General features: G+C 42.7%; 1 protein-coding gene across 1 annotated transcript; it reads right to left on the reverse strand.

Moving 5' to 3' along the window:
* Window positions 1-10,738: 10,738 nt before the first annotated feature.
* COMMD9 (COMM domain containing 9) lies at window positions 10,739-18,741 on the reverse strand. Its single transcript, XM_065838659.2, has 6 exons — window positions 18,547-18,741; window positions 18,318-18,443; window positions 16,959-17,098; window positions 16,215-16,249; window positions 12,532-12,635; window positions 10,739-11,710 (listed from the first exon to the last, which is right to left on the reverse strand). The coding sequence occupies exons 1-6, from the start codon at window positions 18,595-18,597 to the stop codon at window positions 11,570-11,572; spliced, it is 597 nt and encodes a 198-aa protein (XP_065694731.1). The 5' UTR covers window positions 18,598-18,741; the 3' UTR covers window positions 10,739-11,569.
* Window positions 18,742-19,526: the final 785 nt, after the last annotated feature.

Consider the following 19,526-nt stretch of genomic DNA (forward strand, 5'->3'; position numbering starts at 1 on the left):
TGTGCAAGAGGAAATGCTGGCATGAGAGTCGCATCCCTGACTCATCATTGAAGAGCTTGTCCATGCAAGCCAAGGAGTCTCTGTTGCAACAGGGGGCTGGGTGGCTCGTGCTGCAAAATTACACTCCATCTCTTCTCTTGAGCACTGCAAAGCTCTGAGACATGCTGGCCATTGGAGTAGGCACCAGTTGCAAAAATAAGTTCAGGGGTTGAGTTCAGAAAACTTGCAGAACAGGTGAATGGATGCTTGAGTGTCTAGCAAAACATCATTAAACCTAGCACACAATGAGATGGATCAGCCCCAGCCATTCAGAACAGGATACAGTATGGCCTTAATTTGGCATTTCCAACTTGACCACATCCTGTCTGAAGAAGGCAAGTGTAAGGTGTTAACCTGCCTATTGCTGCCGTTGAAGTTAGTGTAGTGAAAGCATGTGCGCTCTCAGGCACTGGAAGCAGAAACCACTAGTGAGTTAGCTCAGCTGGCATGCAGTAACTTGTCAAATGGCAGTAGGTTGTCTGGCAGAACCCTGAGATTTGCATGACCTTAAATCTGTAAAATGAAATTTCTCTCTAAGGATTCATTCACAGCCAGTCTCTGTGACCAGGTGAAGGTGTGTGACAATGTCTCTACTGTCCATCTTTCTGCTCCTTTGACTCTGCATTTCCTGAGATATTTCTTCTTTAGTTGTCTTCCTGAATGCCAGGATACGTAGTCATCTGTCATCTGACTTCAGCAGTGTGCCACTGGGCCTCTTAACAGCACTTCTGAGACTACTTGTGATTGTGATAATGTGGTAGATACCAAATAGAAAAAGGTCCCAGAGCAGATGAAGGATGCTGTGGCCATTATGTTTTCAAGTAAAGTGTTGGGAAATAAAAAGACAGTGAGTTTTCAAGGACATTTTGTCCACTGAGAATGTTGAAACCTAGAAATACAGAGTGTTGATTACAAAGCAGGATTACAGCTTGTTGCATCAGAAAGAGTACAAATTTTGTTGCCAGCTAGTAGCTAGAGCACAAAGCCCATATGTAGCAGTTGATTCTCTTAGTTGGAGGTCTTCCTGCCCACTAAATTCCTGACTGACTGACAATTGTCTGTTTAAAGTCTCAAATCACCCCTCTACACTGCTACCCGGATCCTTACTGCTGTACATAGCCTGGCTCACCAAACAACTGAGCTCGGCACTGAAACCCACAGGACTAGGTGCATCCGCTCTGTATTCTAAAAATTGTACAGCTTAGGGGGAGCTAGTCTTCCTGGCTCAGACCAGAATTAGTAGATATATTTTTAATACAAGCTGGTTTTTTTCAGGTGAATATAGGTATTTATCTTCTAAATGAAACATTTTGTTAAGCCTAATCTTAGTTAGGTTAGTTAGCAATCAGTTAATGAGCGTTAAAACAGGACCATGGTGTAAGTCAACCTCAGCCTGCTATTTCTCATCACTAGGCTGACTGGTGAACACTTTCAGTCTCATTGCTTGCACAGTAAAATTGATCCTTTCCCTCCCTGCCTTGCTCCATTTTGGTTTTTTTTTCTGTAATGCTCCCAGCACCAAAAAGAAAAAGAAGGCGAGCTGTAGTCATCGGAGCAGTATCAATGCTGTCATTGCCTTCCTAACAGGGCCTGGCTGATAGCAGAGCCCTGTGTTCCCTGCAATCATGCCACAGACATATGAAGCCAGGATTAACACCAGAGAGCCCCAGTGCTGGGTCCTTGCAACAGACCTGCCCTTCAGACCATGTTCCAAACTGGACATGAATGTGCTAACAAGGCATGAAAAAGATCTGGGGGATAAGTGAAGGAATCCATGGAGATGGCTTGGGTTTACTTCTATTTGATTTTCAGAAGTGCAGTAGGACTGCACAGTAACATGATAGCTGCCATGTACTGACTGAGACTCTAGAGATAAGTGATCTTTTTGGTGATGCAATCGCAGGGCTCCTAGTGGAAGGCTCCTGAGAGATTTGGCGGAAGAAGAGAGCCAGAAACACTGGCTATGGGGCTGTTATAAAACAGATTGTGACATTTTATGTATATAAGTCAACATACAGTAGATCTCAAGGGGATACTAAGGAACCCATAAAACTCTTCATGGGCCAGCCCTAAAGGACAACAACTGAATATAACTAGTTCATTGCAGGCATTTCTCGATCAGGAATGGGATGTTCAGACATCATAAATGCTGTAATAAAGTGGATTAATAAGGCAATAAATGGCAATGATGAAGTCCTTGGTTGATTTTGTCTAAAAAAAAAAAATCTGTATCTATATTTAACTTAGGATGGCTGAAGCCTTATTAGGCCCCATCCCTGTCCCCTACATCTACTTTCCCTCAGGTTTGTATAAGTGATCACTCCACCCATGAGATATCACTGGTCTCTGCAAGCTCTGCAGACACTCATAAAGGCCTGCTGAGGCTATACTGCCTCCAGGACATATTTATTCCATAGCAAATCCTATACCAAATGACAGAAACCCAAGCAACACTGACAAAAACACAACACCCTGGGCAACTGGGAGCTTGCTGTGAAAATGAAATTCATGTCAGTGAGTCAATCAGAATCATCCAGGCTCGATTCATTCAGAAGTGCCACAATCCTTTCCTCACTCTGCATGAGCATGTGCATCACACAGATAGCAGGGAATTAAAATACATGAAATTTATTTCCTGTGCCTACCAAATTCATCTCTCCAGTGACAGCTATATGAAAGGAGAGGCAAGGCTAAGGGACAAGATGCCACTGGGGACAAGTGCATGGGACATATGCTGGGGAATTGTCTGGATAGTTTCCTTTTTACATGGGAGATCTGAAATTGAGACAAAGCAATGGGGGTTTTTCCAAAACAAAGTGATGAGCTGTGGCCCACATTCACAGTTTCCTTCTGAAGTCTTTCATATGGAAGAGAACAACCTTTTAAAGTGGATCAGGGAGAGGTGAAGACTTGCTTTCAGCTATAAACCCCAGTGGGATGCGATTCCTTTGAAGAACATTGTAACAGTGATTCAGGTTTTAGTTCAGGAGTTGAACCCTGCTGTATTTTCAAAGCTGCATGGTACTGTGCTCCTGAGGATTTTGGAGAGAGTGATAAATTCTGCAAAACACTGTTCCCTTTGCAGGCAGCAGAAAATAATTTCAGCCTGCCCTGTCCTAGGGAGCACAATACTCTGGCATTGACATCTTTTCTTGGCAATATGCTCAGTAGGCTTCTAAGTTATTTTGTTGACACACTTCAAGAGGCTTAATAGCAGGTGGTTTGGTTAAGTATCCTGTCTCCTGCAAAAATAGGTGTAAGCTAGCTTTCTACCTGCTAGGCAGAAGACAGACATAAAGTGTCATGCCTGAGAGTCATGGCAGAGACAAGCATACACCTCAGAAGTCTGCATTTCCAGGCCTTGCTTTCACCCCCACGCAACATACCTGCTTCAGTTTTACTGTGGAAACATAGGAAAGGTTTTTAATTTGTTTCTTTTTCATTTAATTTAAAGGGTCTTTTCTTTATTGAGAATTAAGTTACCACACACAGAAGGGTAGCTTAGAATGTGTCTATTTTAGTGCCTTTAATATTAGCCAGAACTTCTAAGACAGCACCAAAGGGAGGTCCAGGAGGTGACTGGAAAGCAATGGATGAAAATTATAAATAAGATTGCTTGCAGGGCTGATGTGGTAGATGAGAGTGACAGTGATGTTTGAAGTTTACCATCTGTGCCCAGGAAAAAAGGAAAAACATCCTGAGATACAGATGGCCCAGTACACTTTCATGGTGTCCTTTTCAGAGAGGAAAAAAAGAAGAAAAAAAGTTGTCTCTAAATGCACTTCTTCTAACTTTCAGTTATGCAGTGCACTCAGTCATGCTTTAGTGTTTCTTTGCTTTCATGCTGATCTTCAGATTATTTCTTTGTCACCAGATGTGTCTTTACAAAAGAATATCAGCTCTCTGTCAACATCCAGTTCAAACTTTCTAGATTAACCATGACTTTCTGCCATTCTGGTTACTAGTGGATTAAAAAAAAAAAAAAAAAAAGTAAGGATCATGTCTCTATGTCAACCTATACATGAGATGAACGAAGAAACAGGCTTGAGAATGAGGCACCAATGCCTAAATCTTGCAACACACTAAGGAACACGAATGCTTCAGACAGTGCATAACTTACTAATTCTGGTCATAAATCTCCAACTAACTTTACAAGGACTAAGTCCTGTCATTATGTGTGGCAGAGACACAACTCAGTAAACCTCATTTAGGTTTCTTATCTCTTCCTTTCAGTGTGGTCCAGAGTGTCAAAGCAAATTTGGTATTTAGTTTTTTGTAAGAAACCAAAAAACCCACTGCAAGGTCCAGATTTTCAATGCAAAATTTCTCCTGCATCTTACTTGCATGGCTGACTTTTAACGCTCTAAATTACAAACAGAAGCACCAGCAGACCCTAGCTAACAGCTCTAATGGATGCTATTATATTTCTGCTGCTAGTTGGCACTCAACCTTCACTATCTCATCAGCGTATAGGTATGCTGTCAACTTGAAAAATTATGTCTTCTTTGGATAGGGGAGAAGAAAAAAAAAGCCACACCTACTATTGTTTCAAACCAGTTTTTACAACAGCAATAACTAGAAGAGAATAGGGATGCAAACAGGATGCTATTTAACTGCCTCTGTTCAGTGTGTTTACTTTGCATATTTGACAGCACTTTGTGGTGTCAGTGTTGCTGGTGTGCATTAGCACTTCCTCTGCCAGACTGGCAAGATGATGCCTCCTGGGAGGTGGGGATGCAGAAGGGTCAGCGAGGAGGGGGGAATACTTTCATCCCAGACCTTATATTAATAGCGGCAGCAAAAGTGAGCAAAAAAGCTACAACAGAATCTGTACACACACAATGAATAGGGATCAAATATATAGGATGGCATTGTGCTTAGTGCACTGTTTAAAATTAGTTTGTAACATGCTTGGGAGAGGAGGAACTGTCCCTCCCCCATCTTACTTCCTGCTCTAGTGCCCTGCTCACTGCTATTTAAAGACAAATCCATGCAAAACTTGAATTGCCTGAGATGCACCAATTTGGAAACATTCCGAGTTGTTAGCATCCCTCTAAATACAACACTGTTCTCTCCCTTGCAAGTGCCAAAGCTGTCCCTGGAGGAATTCAGATCTAACCTGGCAAAAAAAGGAAGAGGTCCTGGCACAGCGCAGAGAACCTCTTGCTACTACCATCTCTGCCAGCTTCCCCTAAAATGTGTTCAGCTGACTCAACCCACTAACGTGTTAGCAGATGAGAGGCCTTTTGCTAACCAGTGCATATTACCCTTTCTGTTTTGCTGCTAAAGTGAATGGTTCTGTTTGGGCTACTGCAAGCACTCAGTTGCTCCCAACTTCTGAGAGGGACAGCCCAGACTGCTGCTTCCCGCCGAGGAACTGGTGAGGAACAGAAATGGGAGACCAAGCTCGCCATCTCCTGGGGAAGAACGGCATTTACACTTCCAGGAATGTTTATTTCATTCCTCCCTTTCATTCTTACTCTTCTTTCTTTGTGAAAGATCAAAGTTGTAGGAAAAGGCTTCAGAAGCTCGCCGGATTGCAATACTAGCTCTGACCCTACTGTGTTTCCTCTTCTTCCCGTGACGTAAGACAGTGAATTTACATCACAGGGTGGGTACACAGTTGGTGTTTTTGTTATGTACTTCATATGTACTTCAGCTGCAGCAATCATATAAATGTGTATGTGGTACAGGTAAAGTTATTCCCTGGTATAACTATCCCTAACATTTCAAAACTAGTGAAGCTGTATCAGGGATGAGCATGATCTGCTCTGTCCACCAGGTTCTCCTTGACAAAGTCTGAGCAGTGACTACAACCAGCTATAATCATTATCCTCCACTTTCTTTTTTTGTCTACTTTTGTGTTCATTTTAGACCATAAGCTTTTGAGAAACAGCCGCCTTTTCCCCCATCTTTATGTATACATGCTGTAGTCCTGATCCCACTATGAAGGTTGTAGATGCTCAGAAACATAGAATTACCCCCGACTTGAACGTGTCACCCACAGAGCTTGAACATCAAATAAGTTTAAGACTGAATTCGGGCTCACTTTCAAAGGTCTAAGATATATCGAGGGTCAGAATACGGGTTTAAGTCACAGAGAGTGTAGCAGAGCCAAGAAGTTAGCCCAAGTTGTCTTTGCTTTCTTAATTGCAGTCTGTGTCCTCCTGCAGCATATAAATCAGTTTCACAACTGTAACGACTCAAGAGGATGATAATCATGTAGAACAAGAGCATATGACTCAGATCTTACCCAAAAAGACAGTGAAATAGGGCATAAACATCTTATTTGACTTTGTTTCTCTATCTTAGGCATCAAGATGCTCATTGTAGGCAAATACAGGCAGCAGAGAATCTCTGCAGTGGTAGGAAGGCCACAGACACTCATCAATGTTAATGGCAACACTCACATGCATAATTAACCCCAGAAAAGAGGTTTATAGAGGGTTGAATGGATGCAGGAACAGTCAGGTTCTTACACACTTAAAATGGCAAGGGCTGTTTAGCGACTGCCACATATGCCCTGTGGAGTATAAGGATACTATTAAAAGCTATAGCAGATGATCTAGTTACTGACTAGTCACAGTATAACACCTTTATTTGCACAGATAGTTTTATGTTACTTCAAAAACTGATGGCTACATTGAGGCTTCTAAGGATACCTATGGATTTTTTGAATGTAACTAAAAAAAAATCAAGACCTTTTGCACATTCTCATAATTCTGCCTACAGAAGTCCCCCTCCTATAGTTTGCAAGGTTTAATTCACCAGTGTTTGTAGTGCATCTGTAGTGATTTCAAGCAGGGGCCAAATGAATGTGAACCATGAGAACTGTTTGAAAATGCTAGGCAGGATTACCAAATACCAATGGTGGGTAAGCCAAGATGTTATACTGTAATGCCACAGGGCTGTGTTAGTGCAGTGATATCCCTGATGTGGTTATTGAAAAGCGGTAAACCAGCTGGAGACTAAATTTCGTAACATTAATCAAATTACACCTTGGAGGTGACAGTTACTCAATAAGCCAGGCCCAAATGTCCCAAGCATTATTAACCTCTTGCATTAAAAACAGAGTCAAAAATCAACAACTATCTATACAACAACTGTGTAGACGGGTCAAGTATATATGGCACTTAGTGTAATTACTGTGTCATGGAATTAAGTTTCTGACCAAGGGGTGAAGAAGTTAGAAAAGGGTCTGGGGAGGGGGGATTCCTCAATTTCTACTGCTGCCACTGATATATGGCAACCATAAGCACCTACTTTACCTCTCTACAGCTTAGTGAGATGTATCTTTTAAGTGGTATGTGAGAAAGATTGGTAAATTCATAAAACTGATTACTTTTGTAGGAGCTATTATGACTCAGAATAACTACAGTTATGAAGCACCTGAGGAAATTACACTGCTAGATACATTGTTCCTTGTACCAAGAACTGAGATTAAACTGGGTTGTGTGATTTTTGAGAGAAATTGTTCACTTAATAAGAGATCTATCACAAATTTGTTACCCTGAAAGCCTTTTTCTCCTGTGTAGGAAGTCCCATTTATATTGTTAAACTATATTATCTCCAATGAAACTCAGATATCAAACAAATTGAAACTAACATTTTTTACTCAGTCAAAACAATTCTAAACCAGATTACTAGTAACAAAATTGTTTGAAATGAAATAATAATGCCTCAGTTATAAACAAAGCAAAACGTTTGTTTAGATGATAGTTGTGGAAAAGCTTGAATATGTGAATTTCACACATTAAACCCAAAACGTAGAGTAACTATTATACCTTCACCTAAACATCATGAGTAAAGTCTTCTACTGTTTAAAACCAAAATTTAAAGATTATTAATTGAAGTGGAAGCTGGGAATCATAAAGGCATTTTCTTCCTAAATTATTCTTGCTCTCAATCATACCATCTATACAACTTATAGCCTGGACACCCTAAAATACACGTTTTCTTACAGTAAGAGGAGGCAAAATGTTTTAAACATTTTTCGTCACTTTGACACAGATCCAACACAATGTCTGAAATGTGAATTGTGAAATTACAATTTGAATTTAACTTGCATACTTGTGTTCTACAAATTATCACTGTTTTGCTCTGTGTAATTATCACTTGATAAACAGTGTACATGTAGAAGATGGTTTTTATATTTGTCAAATACTGGAATTAAGATGGAGTTTTTAAGCTCCACTTTGCAGTGAAGGCTTGTGTTTTTCTGGGAGAAGGAGTTTGTTCAGGTGATTCACATACATTGACAGCTCTGTTCTTCATTTATGTACTTGGACTATTCTTCTTCAGAAATGAACAACTGTGGTGACCCCACTCAAGGGAGATACAAACTCTAAGTGAAGAATGGCCACTACAATGCTGGAAGGCATAGAGAGATTACTAGGTTTAGCCACCAAAAGCAGAGGGGGATTTCACTTCTTCATCGGTATGAGGGGAAAAATGTAAAGGTAGGAAAGAAGTAAGCTAAAGAGGACAGTGTTGGCACAGGAACAAGCTGATAGTAAAGTAGTGCTGAATACATCTAGGCTAGCATACCAAACAGCAGCAATACGTAGAGGGAAGATAAAAATCTGATTTAAGAGAGCAATCATTTGATGAAAAAAAATCACATATGATTGCCTGCAATAGCAGGCATGTTAGTCTCTCTCTCTGTAGCAGTCTCTGTAAGTAGGACTTTAATGTGAAGTACTCTTGCTGATCAGGTAATGACAGTCCTGTCCGGCCTCTTGTTTTATATACCTTTTCTTGAGCAGTCTCAGCTCTTCTGGCAAAGGTGGTAAGAGTCAACAAGGAAATACCTAACACTGTAGGGAGAGATTTGAAGGCAAGCTCTCAGAGCCTCCTGAATCTTGGGCTAGAAAAGACAAGTATCTTCTTGCAGCATGTCTTGAGATATATCCTTTGAAGTCATCAGATGTTTGTCATGCCTCTGATCCAGTAAACAGCCCCCTTTCTTAAGTGTCTATAAGCAACTTTTAGCCACCTGCAGATAGTGCCACTCTGACACTGGAAAAGTCTTTTAATGTTTAAGTCTTTCCTTTACAATTATTCCGCAGTTGTGTAATGGTTTTGTATGAGAACTTTTAAGCCAGTATTAGTTCTTCATTTCATTAGGCCCTACTATATAACTTCAGTATTCACCTCAAGGATTTCCCTTGTGTATTGACTTCCTCAGATCCTCTAACACTACAAGTACTTCATTACGCATGATTTACCTCCTCAGTGGTTCTTACCTTCTAAAATAAATAATATAATATAAACTGAGATTTTCTTTAAGGACAGGCTGCAAAGGCAACAGAACTTCTTCAAACTGAAGAAGTGTGTTACAGAAGTTTTTCACAGCTTGAATCTTACAGAGCATATTGATGAATATCCATCTTCTCTTTTCAGATTTCCCTATTACATACGAAATTTACCAGTTCACCCTGATACGTGTCATACATCTCACCTTGATGCACTGTCCTGGTTTTGTTAAAAACAAGTTTCTCTTTTAGTGAATTTGCCTGTCAGCTAAAGCCTTCATATTAGCTGCATTTTCCTGGAAAACCAAATACATGTTTTGGTAAACATAGCAATGGAATGCGAAGTTACTGATAAGCATGGATGCCTCTCTCACGAGAGGGGCAATGAAAAACAGGTGACCAAGAAACTGACCAACTGTGTATAACATCCCATTCATGTGAATACTTCATATAAAAGTGGGACATCACGAGGATCTCATCCCTTTTTCTTATGGCTGACATTAGGAGAGGACCTTACTAGTCGTCCCTGCGAACTGAGGCCTAGTGACAGACTGAATCCAGCTCTGGTTGGCTGCAGAGACCAATTCAGGACTTCGGGTGCCGGCTCTGCAGTTGCTGGGACTTTCAAGATTGGTTTTGTATATTTTTGTGTTATTTTCTCTATTCTTATTAGTAGCATTAGTAAAACATGCTTGATTTTTCCATTTCTCTCTGTCCTTCTTTTCCTCCCGATTGGCTGTCCTGAGTGGGAAGGGGGAAGAGGGAAGAGGGAGGGCTGAAGGGGGAGGGGGGAAGAAGAGGAGGTTAACAATACATCTGCCACGGTTTTATTGTCACCCCACAATAAAACCCTTGACATGCACAAACTGTATCACACTAGTATGTTTTAAAGGGACAGCCTTCATTTACACTTACACTCTAGCCCGCACTCTGTGGCAATGTATAAAATTAACTAGCAAAGCTCTGTATTTTATGCACACTTTTGAATGATTTCATGTTTCCAAACACATGAGACAATGTTTTCTGTCTTGAAGGAGGGTCAAATGTTTTATGAAAGGTGCAACTTTGCCAACAAAGCATTTGCATCCAGTCTTCCAGTTTGGAGCATTATAGAAGCTCATGAGAAGGAAGAGTCTGAATTTTGTTAATTTTCTGCACTTACTCCTCCACACTTTCAATGCACATGTATTTATCAATTTCTAGGTCAAGGTCATCACCTGTAATATTGCACAGAGCTGGCACCCATGAAACAAGGTGCTCTGAAACTGTATTATAATGAAAATAGTTCAAAAGATGAACCAATTTGAACAGGAAACAAAAAGTCCTTCAGCAACAAACGTGAACCTCCATTAAACCAGCCTAGAAAGTAGGCACCAGCAAAAAGAGGCTGAGGTAACCTAGGACAACATCTCTTCTAAACTGAAAAGGATTCACAAAAATCAATCAACAGTTCATTGTTTAATTAAAAAAAAAATCTATATAAACAAACAACAGAATACTTTTGAGAAGTATAGGCACATATTGCCACAAAAGGTTTTCCTACAGTACAAACAATGGCCACCAATTCTTTACTTTCACAGTCTGCTTTTGTGCACCAAAGGTAAAGCCAGAGTCCAATAAACCCAAATATGAATTATCTGAACTCCTTTTTTCTTTTCAAACAGAAGGAGGAAATTACCTGCCGCTAAAGATGTTCAGACTAGCAATTTTGAAAATGGTGCCATGAAGCTGATCAGAAGGGAATGTGTTGTAGCATAATTGTCCTATTTCAAAGCATTATCCTGTAATAACAATCCGTAGCATGGTTGTGCTTCATTGAGGAGAAGAAAATGTTACATCCAGCATGCATTTCAGTACACGCACATTCCAGAGAGAAGCACTCTCCTTGTCTGCTAATGGTGAAAACTAGCTCATTAACCAGTTTGAGCCTTTTAGATCCTAATTTCAGGGCACAGAGATAGCATTAGCTAACAAAGCTGCAGCTATTTGCTATTTCCAGTTACGACCCTCATGATTAAGCCAAGCTCTGAGCCCACAAATACTTTTCTGAAATTGAGACCAGCTTTTGTTCAACACCATATTAGGAAAATACTTTTCGGCATCAGACCAAAGGAATGTTTAAGCATTAGCTTTTCAAAAGCTATCTTAATAAAGAAAATCTCTTTAATTTTGTTTTGTTAAAACAGAAAAAAATGTTACACTAGGCTGCAACTTATGAGCACTGTAGACAGAGAATACTCCCTTTCCTCACTGCTTGAATCCATGCCCTTCAGCATTCATTTGTTTGCAACAGCAGAGAGTTGGTCGCGGATCCTTCCTAGACCTTCTAGCATAGTGTCCAGGGTTTCTCTGCTCAATTCCACAGTCAGTGCAGAAACAACAGGGCTATTTCCACATAATGCAACATCTTCCTGAATCTGAAAACAGAAATGCAGATGTTAGCTTTTTGAAAAATTAATTCACGTGTTCTCCCAGTGCCACTATCAAAGTCAGTGATTAACAGATAGATTCAGAAAAAGGCTTTAAATTTGACAGCCAGCTCAGTTCTGAAGGACCATGGCACATTTTCTGTGCTGTGTGCCTCACTAGTGAAGTGTGCTCCCATCAACAGAGTGCAAGTAAGCATATACTGCCATGAATATGAGGGAATTCTGAAGAGACTTGTGGCAGGAAACCACATCTGTATCAAAAGCACCTTAGCAGATACTACATAACATATCTAACCCCATCCCAAACACAGCAATGAGATTTTTTTCCTCCTTCTCTGGAACTCACCCATCCCGTTTTTACTGGTTGGAGAATCCAGAAATCTGTCCAATAAGCAGAAAGTTTATCTATACTCCCCAAATGATAGATGTGGCCAGGGAAGGAGGTTATTAGTAATCAAAAGTAACTTCCCAACTAATGCAGGTAGCTAAACATTCTGATGAGTGGCTTAGAATTAAAGGGCAACGACTTCATAATTTATCTTCTTTCTTTCTGTAGAGAACAATGGTGACCAGGAACAAATATCCTTATACAAAGAAAATGCTCCCTTGCAAGAAAAAGAAGGCTTTAATCAGAGACACCATTCCCAGGCTCTGTGGTATTTCAAAGACCATCTATGAGAAAGTCTGTTAATTGCCCACCAGGCAACAGGCAAGCACCAGATGCCTGTCTGAACTGTTCTGCACTGCCACTGGTAAGGAAGGTGTTAGGCTTATTTTGATTCTGTGTCCTGTACAGCCACTGACATTACCTTTAACTGAAGCAGGCAAGTAGGGACTGCCATTCTGCTGATGCTGTCTGAAGATGTCTTGATGTCTACCCTCCAGTCCATGTCAACCAGCCGAGGCAGGGAGACTGAGGGATTAAAAAAAAGGGTCTATTAGGCCCAGCAGAACATGATGACACCAGACCGTGGAACCTGTGACTACTACCATGTACATCATTCTCCACTTCTGGCCCTGGGAAGTGTATAACGTTAGTGCTACTACATGGTTTTACATCATCATTTTTATTCTGCAATAAGCCAGTCTCTGAAGGCCTCCTCATAACACTGGAAGGACAAATAGGGTTCTCCCACTATCACATGTAAGGATGGCACAGTGCAAGACAAGCACAGATAAATTCACAAAGCTGCTGGTAGAAGGGGAGCAGTAAGATGTCTCCTCTACTTCTTCATCCCCTGCCTTGCTGCCTGCAACAGTAAACAAGTGTTTCATCCTAAGTTGCTCTGGGAACCACATGCTCTATTCTGTAATCAATAAGAAAGCACACAGGAATGCTCTTAAAATCCAGCAGCATACAACATGTTATTTCAAGCTCCCCAACCTGTGAACCAGAGCATCCTGCAGTAAAGTATATGTATGGGTAATCTGCAACCTTCACATCCTGTCAATTTGTTAAAATATTAAAGATATCATCCTAATCAGATGTAGCCTAACAGAAATCATTCAACAGTCTAGCACAATATTGACATTAATAGTTGAGAGCTGGGGAATCCATGAGCCTTCCAAAGGAAGGAGGTCAGGTCTGATTTAGTTGCACAAATTTCTCGGCAGGCCAGCCATCTCTTGCAGAGAGTGGAGGGGGATATTCTCTCATAATTGTGTGTACTTAATGAAGGTCACTGCACTATGAACCCTCAAGAGTCTCTAAGCATCATGCAAACTGGCATATAAACTGAGATTAAGGTTCTCCCAAAGAAACTCTGGCACCAACAGGCTGGCTGCAAGCGCTCTTTGTCAGTTCTTGGGAGCAAAATTTTCCTCTACAGTGTCTTTCAGCTACCAGTAATAAATATATGGAACATCTGAAGAATACAGTCAGGTGAAACTAAAGCAAGTTTTTAGATGGGTGGCATGCAGACATCTTTTCTCCATGTTCGAACAAAACAAAGTTTCCTATTTTTGTTTAAAAAACAAACAAACAAAAACCAGAAACAGTATTGACATTTTCATCTCAGAATTACAAGTGTTTTCTCACACAAACAGCAAACCAGAGGAAAGTACAATTACTTATCCAATCAGATAACAACAGCAAGTGTTAAAAGATGAGGCTTGAACCCTTGACTGCCCAGTGGTAAAGCACAATTTACCACAAGAATCCAGAAATTCGGAAAATGTCTGTAAGGTAAATTCCTTGTTTAAAATACATGAAAAGAAAACAAGTTGTAAAGTGCAGTTTAACAGGGCATACTTAAAGTCCTTCCCACTTTGGTAGTGTCACATTTATAAGACTTGGAACATCTCTTGCACTCTTTTCAACTTCATGGTCTGCTAAGAGTCAAGCTATACTTCCTATGTTCAAACATGCAGCAATAGGTTTCATAGAAAAGCCAGTAAATTCTCACTAGATGAAAGTCCACACTAAGGACATGGAAACAAAGACAAATAATTTTGGTTTGAAAATGGCATTTGCAACTAAGGGGTTTGACTGCTGTAACTACATGAGAATAAATGAAAACAAGGTGGCTGGAGAAACTGCTCCTGTTTGTGTCAACTAAGGATTTTCAAAGAAGTCTGAAGGAAACATAGGACCAACCCCATAAAAAATACGTAGGGAGGTTATAATTTATTCTCAAACTCAGTTCAAAATCTCAACTGTAGTGCTTGGTAGGGTTGAGTGTCTTTGCAAAGCCTTATCAAACCTGGTTGTCAGCAGTTATTTGACTGCTATTTTAGGGCAGCTGAGGGGAATGAAGAGGCAAAGACTAAACCTCGAGTGCTAAGGTGCCCTGGTTTTGTTAAAAACAAGACCAGTTTCTCTTTTAGTGAATTTTCCTTTCGGCTAAGTTCTCCTAAGTAACTGCACTTTTCTGAATTTGGCTGCATGTTTTTTCAGACACTCTTTGCTCAGGAGCTGATAACAGTAGCAATGGTCTGCAGAAGAGACCCAGGTTTAGACTTATGGCTATGGTAGCCAAGGTTACTGATAAATTTCTAATCTCCCGTAAGTGAGAGAGGCGTATTTGCAAGGAGGGACGAACACAACAGGTGACTAAAATTGACCAACTAAGTATTCCATCCCATACATGTCACACACCCTATAAAAGTGGGAGATCACGAGGGTCTCACTCTCTTCGACCAGCATCTGAACAGGACCCTGCCTGTTGTGCTTCTAATCCGAGGCCTGGTTCCAGACCCTGAATCCCGTTTCAGTTTGCTGTGAAGTCCAGCTCAGGACTTCCGGATGCCTGCCCTGCAGCCACTGGAACATACCCTTGTATATTAATTTGCAAAGACTGATTATTGGCGGCTTGAGAGGGCGAGGAAACCATCCACATTTTTATGTTAACATTGATCAATCAGTTGGAATGTCCCTTAAATCCCTGCCTTGGCCCTATGTGATATATGCCAGATCTTTAATGAATACAATATTAAAATAATCCATGATTTTCTAGATGACAATCTCATTCCAATATTCATCTAATGAATACAAAGACATGAGTGTCAGAGCAGAGCTCCTGAGTGGTGCTCCAAGAGCTACACACCCAGCTTTGCTTCTAGGTTGTAAAGACCTACCTAGTGTGTCATCTCCTCTAACGCACTAGAGTGTTAAGAATGCAGGGAAAAGCATTATGTGTCTTGGTAACACTAGAATATTGTTTAGTATAAGCAACTGCTGTATTTACTGTATTAGCATTACACAACTGCTACCTATTTATATTCTAGTAAAACTTTAAAGGACAGTGTATTTGCAGGTCTTGCCATACTGGTTAGATGTTGGACATTATCTCCTCTGCAGCCAAAGTGTAAAGAGGATCCATTCAGTCTTCAAACTACTCTGTTATGTATCAGCTCTCATTTATAGGCCTCTAAGTGCTACAGATGTAAAGGAAACATCCTAGGGAGAAAACAAAGTGTTGTAGCTGCATGGAACACCTAACTGGGAGGTTACTCAGTGCCCATGATGCTGCTGTTAAAAGTTTGCATTCCTTAATTACATCACTGTTTATAAAGATGATGAAAAAGCAGAGTTATGAATATATGCAATACACTTCCTGATGCATGGAAGAGAAACAATACACAGAACTGACTAGATGTGCAAAGATAAAGTGTTCCCCAATAAATGCATATTCTTTACAGTGCACAGTTATAGAATATGGACATTACTTAATTACCTGAATGGGGAGGTCAGAGTGCTTCACTTTCAAGTTTGGCAAATACTTTCTATACACTGCACTCTGTAAGGTAGCAACAGACTGAGCATTAAATGGAACTGCATGATGACTGGGAACAATTTAGCACAGCAGCACTTCATACAAGCTTTTTGGCCTCTGCTAAGCTCTGTGATGCCACAATCATACAGCATCATCTAAGCCAAATGGGGTATCCACATGCTACTTTATGAAAACATGTTGCGACACACTATTCTACACTCTAAGCTCCAATGACCTCAGGAAACATTAACAGCATCAAGATTTGAGCTACTACTTACTCTGACTTGCTTGTGCCTCATTCCTCCAAGCAGAGCTGTGAAAAAGTGGAGAAAAACAGTATCAGCAGGGCTTTGGGGAGGGGGAAAAAAAAAAAAAAGTAGGGAAAGCATTCAGAGTGGCTTATACCTGATGGAAGGGTCACCAGGGATGCACCAGTAAGCAGGGAGACTGCCTATGCTACTAAGAGCCAAGGAAAGGCTGTCACTTGTGGGCAACAGCAGGCAAACTGGTGACCAACTATTTGTTCTTCTGTACGTGCAGCTCACATACGGTATGTATCTTTCTCCCCAGCTTTGTCAAAGCAATGGGCTACTAAGCAGTGAGGTAGTGGTAGAGCATAGCAGTTCTGCATACAGTGCTTCCACATCTAAATCAAGGTGGTAAGTGGACAGGCATCTAAATGCTACCTAATCAGATTTTGTAGTGCTGAAATCTAGCTCTCTAAGCTTTTCTACCACACAGGTGAGTTGTTAAGATAAAAGGGGCTTTGCATTATGTAAATGAAGCCCACACCTATTCCAAAAGTCTCAGGAAAAACTTCTGTGCCCATGGCTGTGGTTTTTTTTGCCATTCCACTCAGATGACATATTTCATTCACCTATGCTCATCCCAGCTTGTGTGAGTACGCCCAAGGCATGCACAAAATTCATAGAAACAAGACTTTGCATGCTGGCAACTATTCACATATCAAACCAGGCTTTAACTTCGCAGCTGAAAGCAAACAGCAGGTGGGTAGCACTCACATATTCTCCAAGATTATCTTAGTCAAAAGGTTTTTCAGATTTTGGTGGAAGTTGTCTGGAAAGAGAGAGAGGATATCTTCTGCCTTTGTCAGGCCATGGTACACAACATGCCTGGTGAGGTTGTGCAAAGCAAACACCAGCTGTAAGAAAGGAAGAGGAGAAAGGGCCCAACTGGGTTGAAAAACATTACATGCAGCAACAGACAGGCCTTCAGCAGCCAGTAGAGACACAGCTTCTGTATCAGCCCTGCGGAGAAGGACTTGGGGGCATTGGTGGATGAAAGACTGGACATGAGCCAGAAATCGGCACCTGCAGCCCAGAAGGCCAATCAAAAGGAGTGTAGCCAGCAGGACAAGGGAGGCGATTCTGCCCCTCTACTCCACTTTGGTGAGACCCCACCTGGAGTACTGTGACCAGCTCCGGAGCCCTCAGCACAGGCAAGACATGGACCTGTTGGAAAGGGTCCAGAAGAGGCCACCAACATGACCTGAGAGATGGAACACCTCTCCTATGAGGACAGGCTAAGAGAGTTAGGTTTGTTCAGCTTGGGGAAGAGAAGACTCCAGGGAGACCTTATTGCAGCCTTCCTGTAACTAAAAGGGGCCTATAAGAAAGATGGGGACAGAGTTTTAACCAGGGCCTGTTACAACGGGACATTTTTAAACAAAAGGAGGAGAGATTCAGGCTAGACATGAGGAGCAATTTTTTTACAATGAGGGTGGCAAAACACTCAGGTTGCCCAGAGAGGTGGTAGCTGCCCCATCCCTGGAAACATTCAAGGCCAGGCTGTACAGGGCTCGGAGTAACCTCATCTAGTTGAGGATGTCCCTGCTCATTGCAGGGGGGTGAACAAGATGACCTTTGAAGGTCCATTCCAGGCCAATCTATTCTATGATTCTGCAGTGAGACCAAAAGCATCAGGGCCTGTGACATGCAAGTACCGCCCACCAGCCTTAACGGGTAACCAGCCGAGATCCTCACTGTCCTCTAGCACACACGCCTCACGCACTCCCCTTTTGCTTTCCTGTGAGGGTCCTGTGGACTGTGCCTCCGCAGGAGGATCGCTTGATCGAGCACATTTCATTACAGCAGCGGCCGCGGTCCTTCGGAGCCCCATGGCACCATGCATCTTCCTGATGGACTGGGCCAAGCTCTATGCTGGCGCCCGCACCGCTGCTGGTCGCTCCTGGCGGTTCCTCCTTCCCTCCCTCCCGCACGGTGAGGCCCAGGCGGGCACATTCCATCCTCCCGCTCCTTCTTACGCGCCCCGTTTCTGCGCAGCGGGAGAGAACGCTTCCGAAAGCACCCCGCTCGTGGCCGCGCCGGCGGCTCTCCCTGCCGCTGCCCGCCCGGCTTTACCTGCTCCGCTTCCTCCGGGCCGGGCGCGAGGCTGGGGCAGACGCGCTGTGCCAACGTGGCAAGGCCGGCGGGCGGGCTGGAGAAACATTGCTGGCACAGCTGCCGCACAGCATCCCTCGATGGTGCCTGGCGGGAAGCAAAGTGGGAGGCGCTCAGCCGCGGCCAGAGAGAGGCAAACCCCGCCGCCAGGACGGGCCCCCGTTCTCCAGCGGCTCGGCAGCCCGCTCACCCGCAGCAGGCTCTGCAGGGCGGCGAACTCCGCTTCCCGCACCGCCGCCATCTTGACGTTGTCAGCTGAACCAGGTGCAGACCTCCCCGTGTTGCGCCACCACCATCTTGCTGCTGTCAGCTGAGGCGCAACACGGGGCCGGAACGGAGGCCGGAGGCGGGCGGAGGCGGCCGGGGCCGGGGCGGAGGCTGGGGCGGAGGCTGGGACGGAGGCCGGGACGGAGGCCGGAGGTGGGGCGGGGCGGCCGGCCGGGCAGGCTGGGAGCTGTAGTCCTCACGTGGAGGGGACTTCGCGTTACTGCGGTCGTGTGCCGCGGTCCCACGTTGAAGGCTTGGCGGTTCCACCTGCTGTGGGGCTTGTGCGAGCGCGTGCCGGACCTGCAACCGGAGCTGGACCCCGGTATCAACACTGAGGTAGCAGGGACGAGGGCAAGCCCTAAATATCTGGTCTCACCCCTCGCTGATCTACTAATTTTTTTACTGTCAGTGTAAATCTGTTATGTTGAATGCATAATTTAGCTGTAAAGGCTCTATTTTCAGCCAGTGGGAAGTGAAAGATTTGTTGTGGTGCTGGTGCAGTGATATGGACCATTATGTTAGCAAACTGTATCTATGATTTTGGAAACGAGAGAGAAATAGTCTTCTCTTTGTCTTGTGTAATTCGCAATTTGTCTGGTTCCAGGGCATCGATAATCTATGATCTTTCCCCATCACTGCTTCTGTCACAGCACCTCTGTCCTCATTTCCGTTTGTGTTGTTTCGTAAGCAGAATAATACAAAATAAGAAATGCAAATATGTAAATGCTGTTTGCATTGGGCTTCACAAGCTTGGCAGGGAAAAGGGCTTACTCCTGCAGAGATGCTAACTTCCCTCTCTCATGCTGGGAAACCTTAAAGGCTGCTATTCAATTCAAACAGAGAGGATTTTATTTTCCATCATCTTTCATGAACAATAGGAAACAAGGCTCTGGGGAAACTATT

Source organism: Patagioenas fasciata, chromosome 5, assembly GCF_037038585.1.
Source record: "Patagioenas fasciata isolate bPatFas1 chromosome 5, bPatFas1.hap1, whole genome shotgun sequence".
Lineage (NCBI taxonomy): Eukaryota > Metazoa > Chordata > Aves > Columbiformes > Columbidae > Patagioenas > Patagioenas fasciata.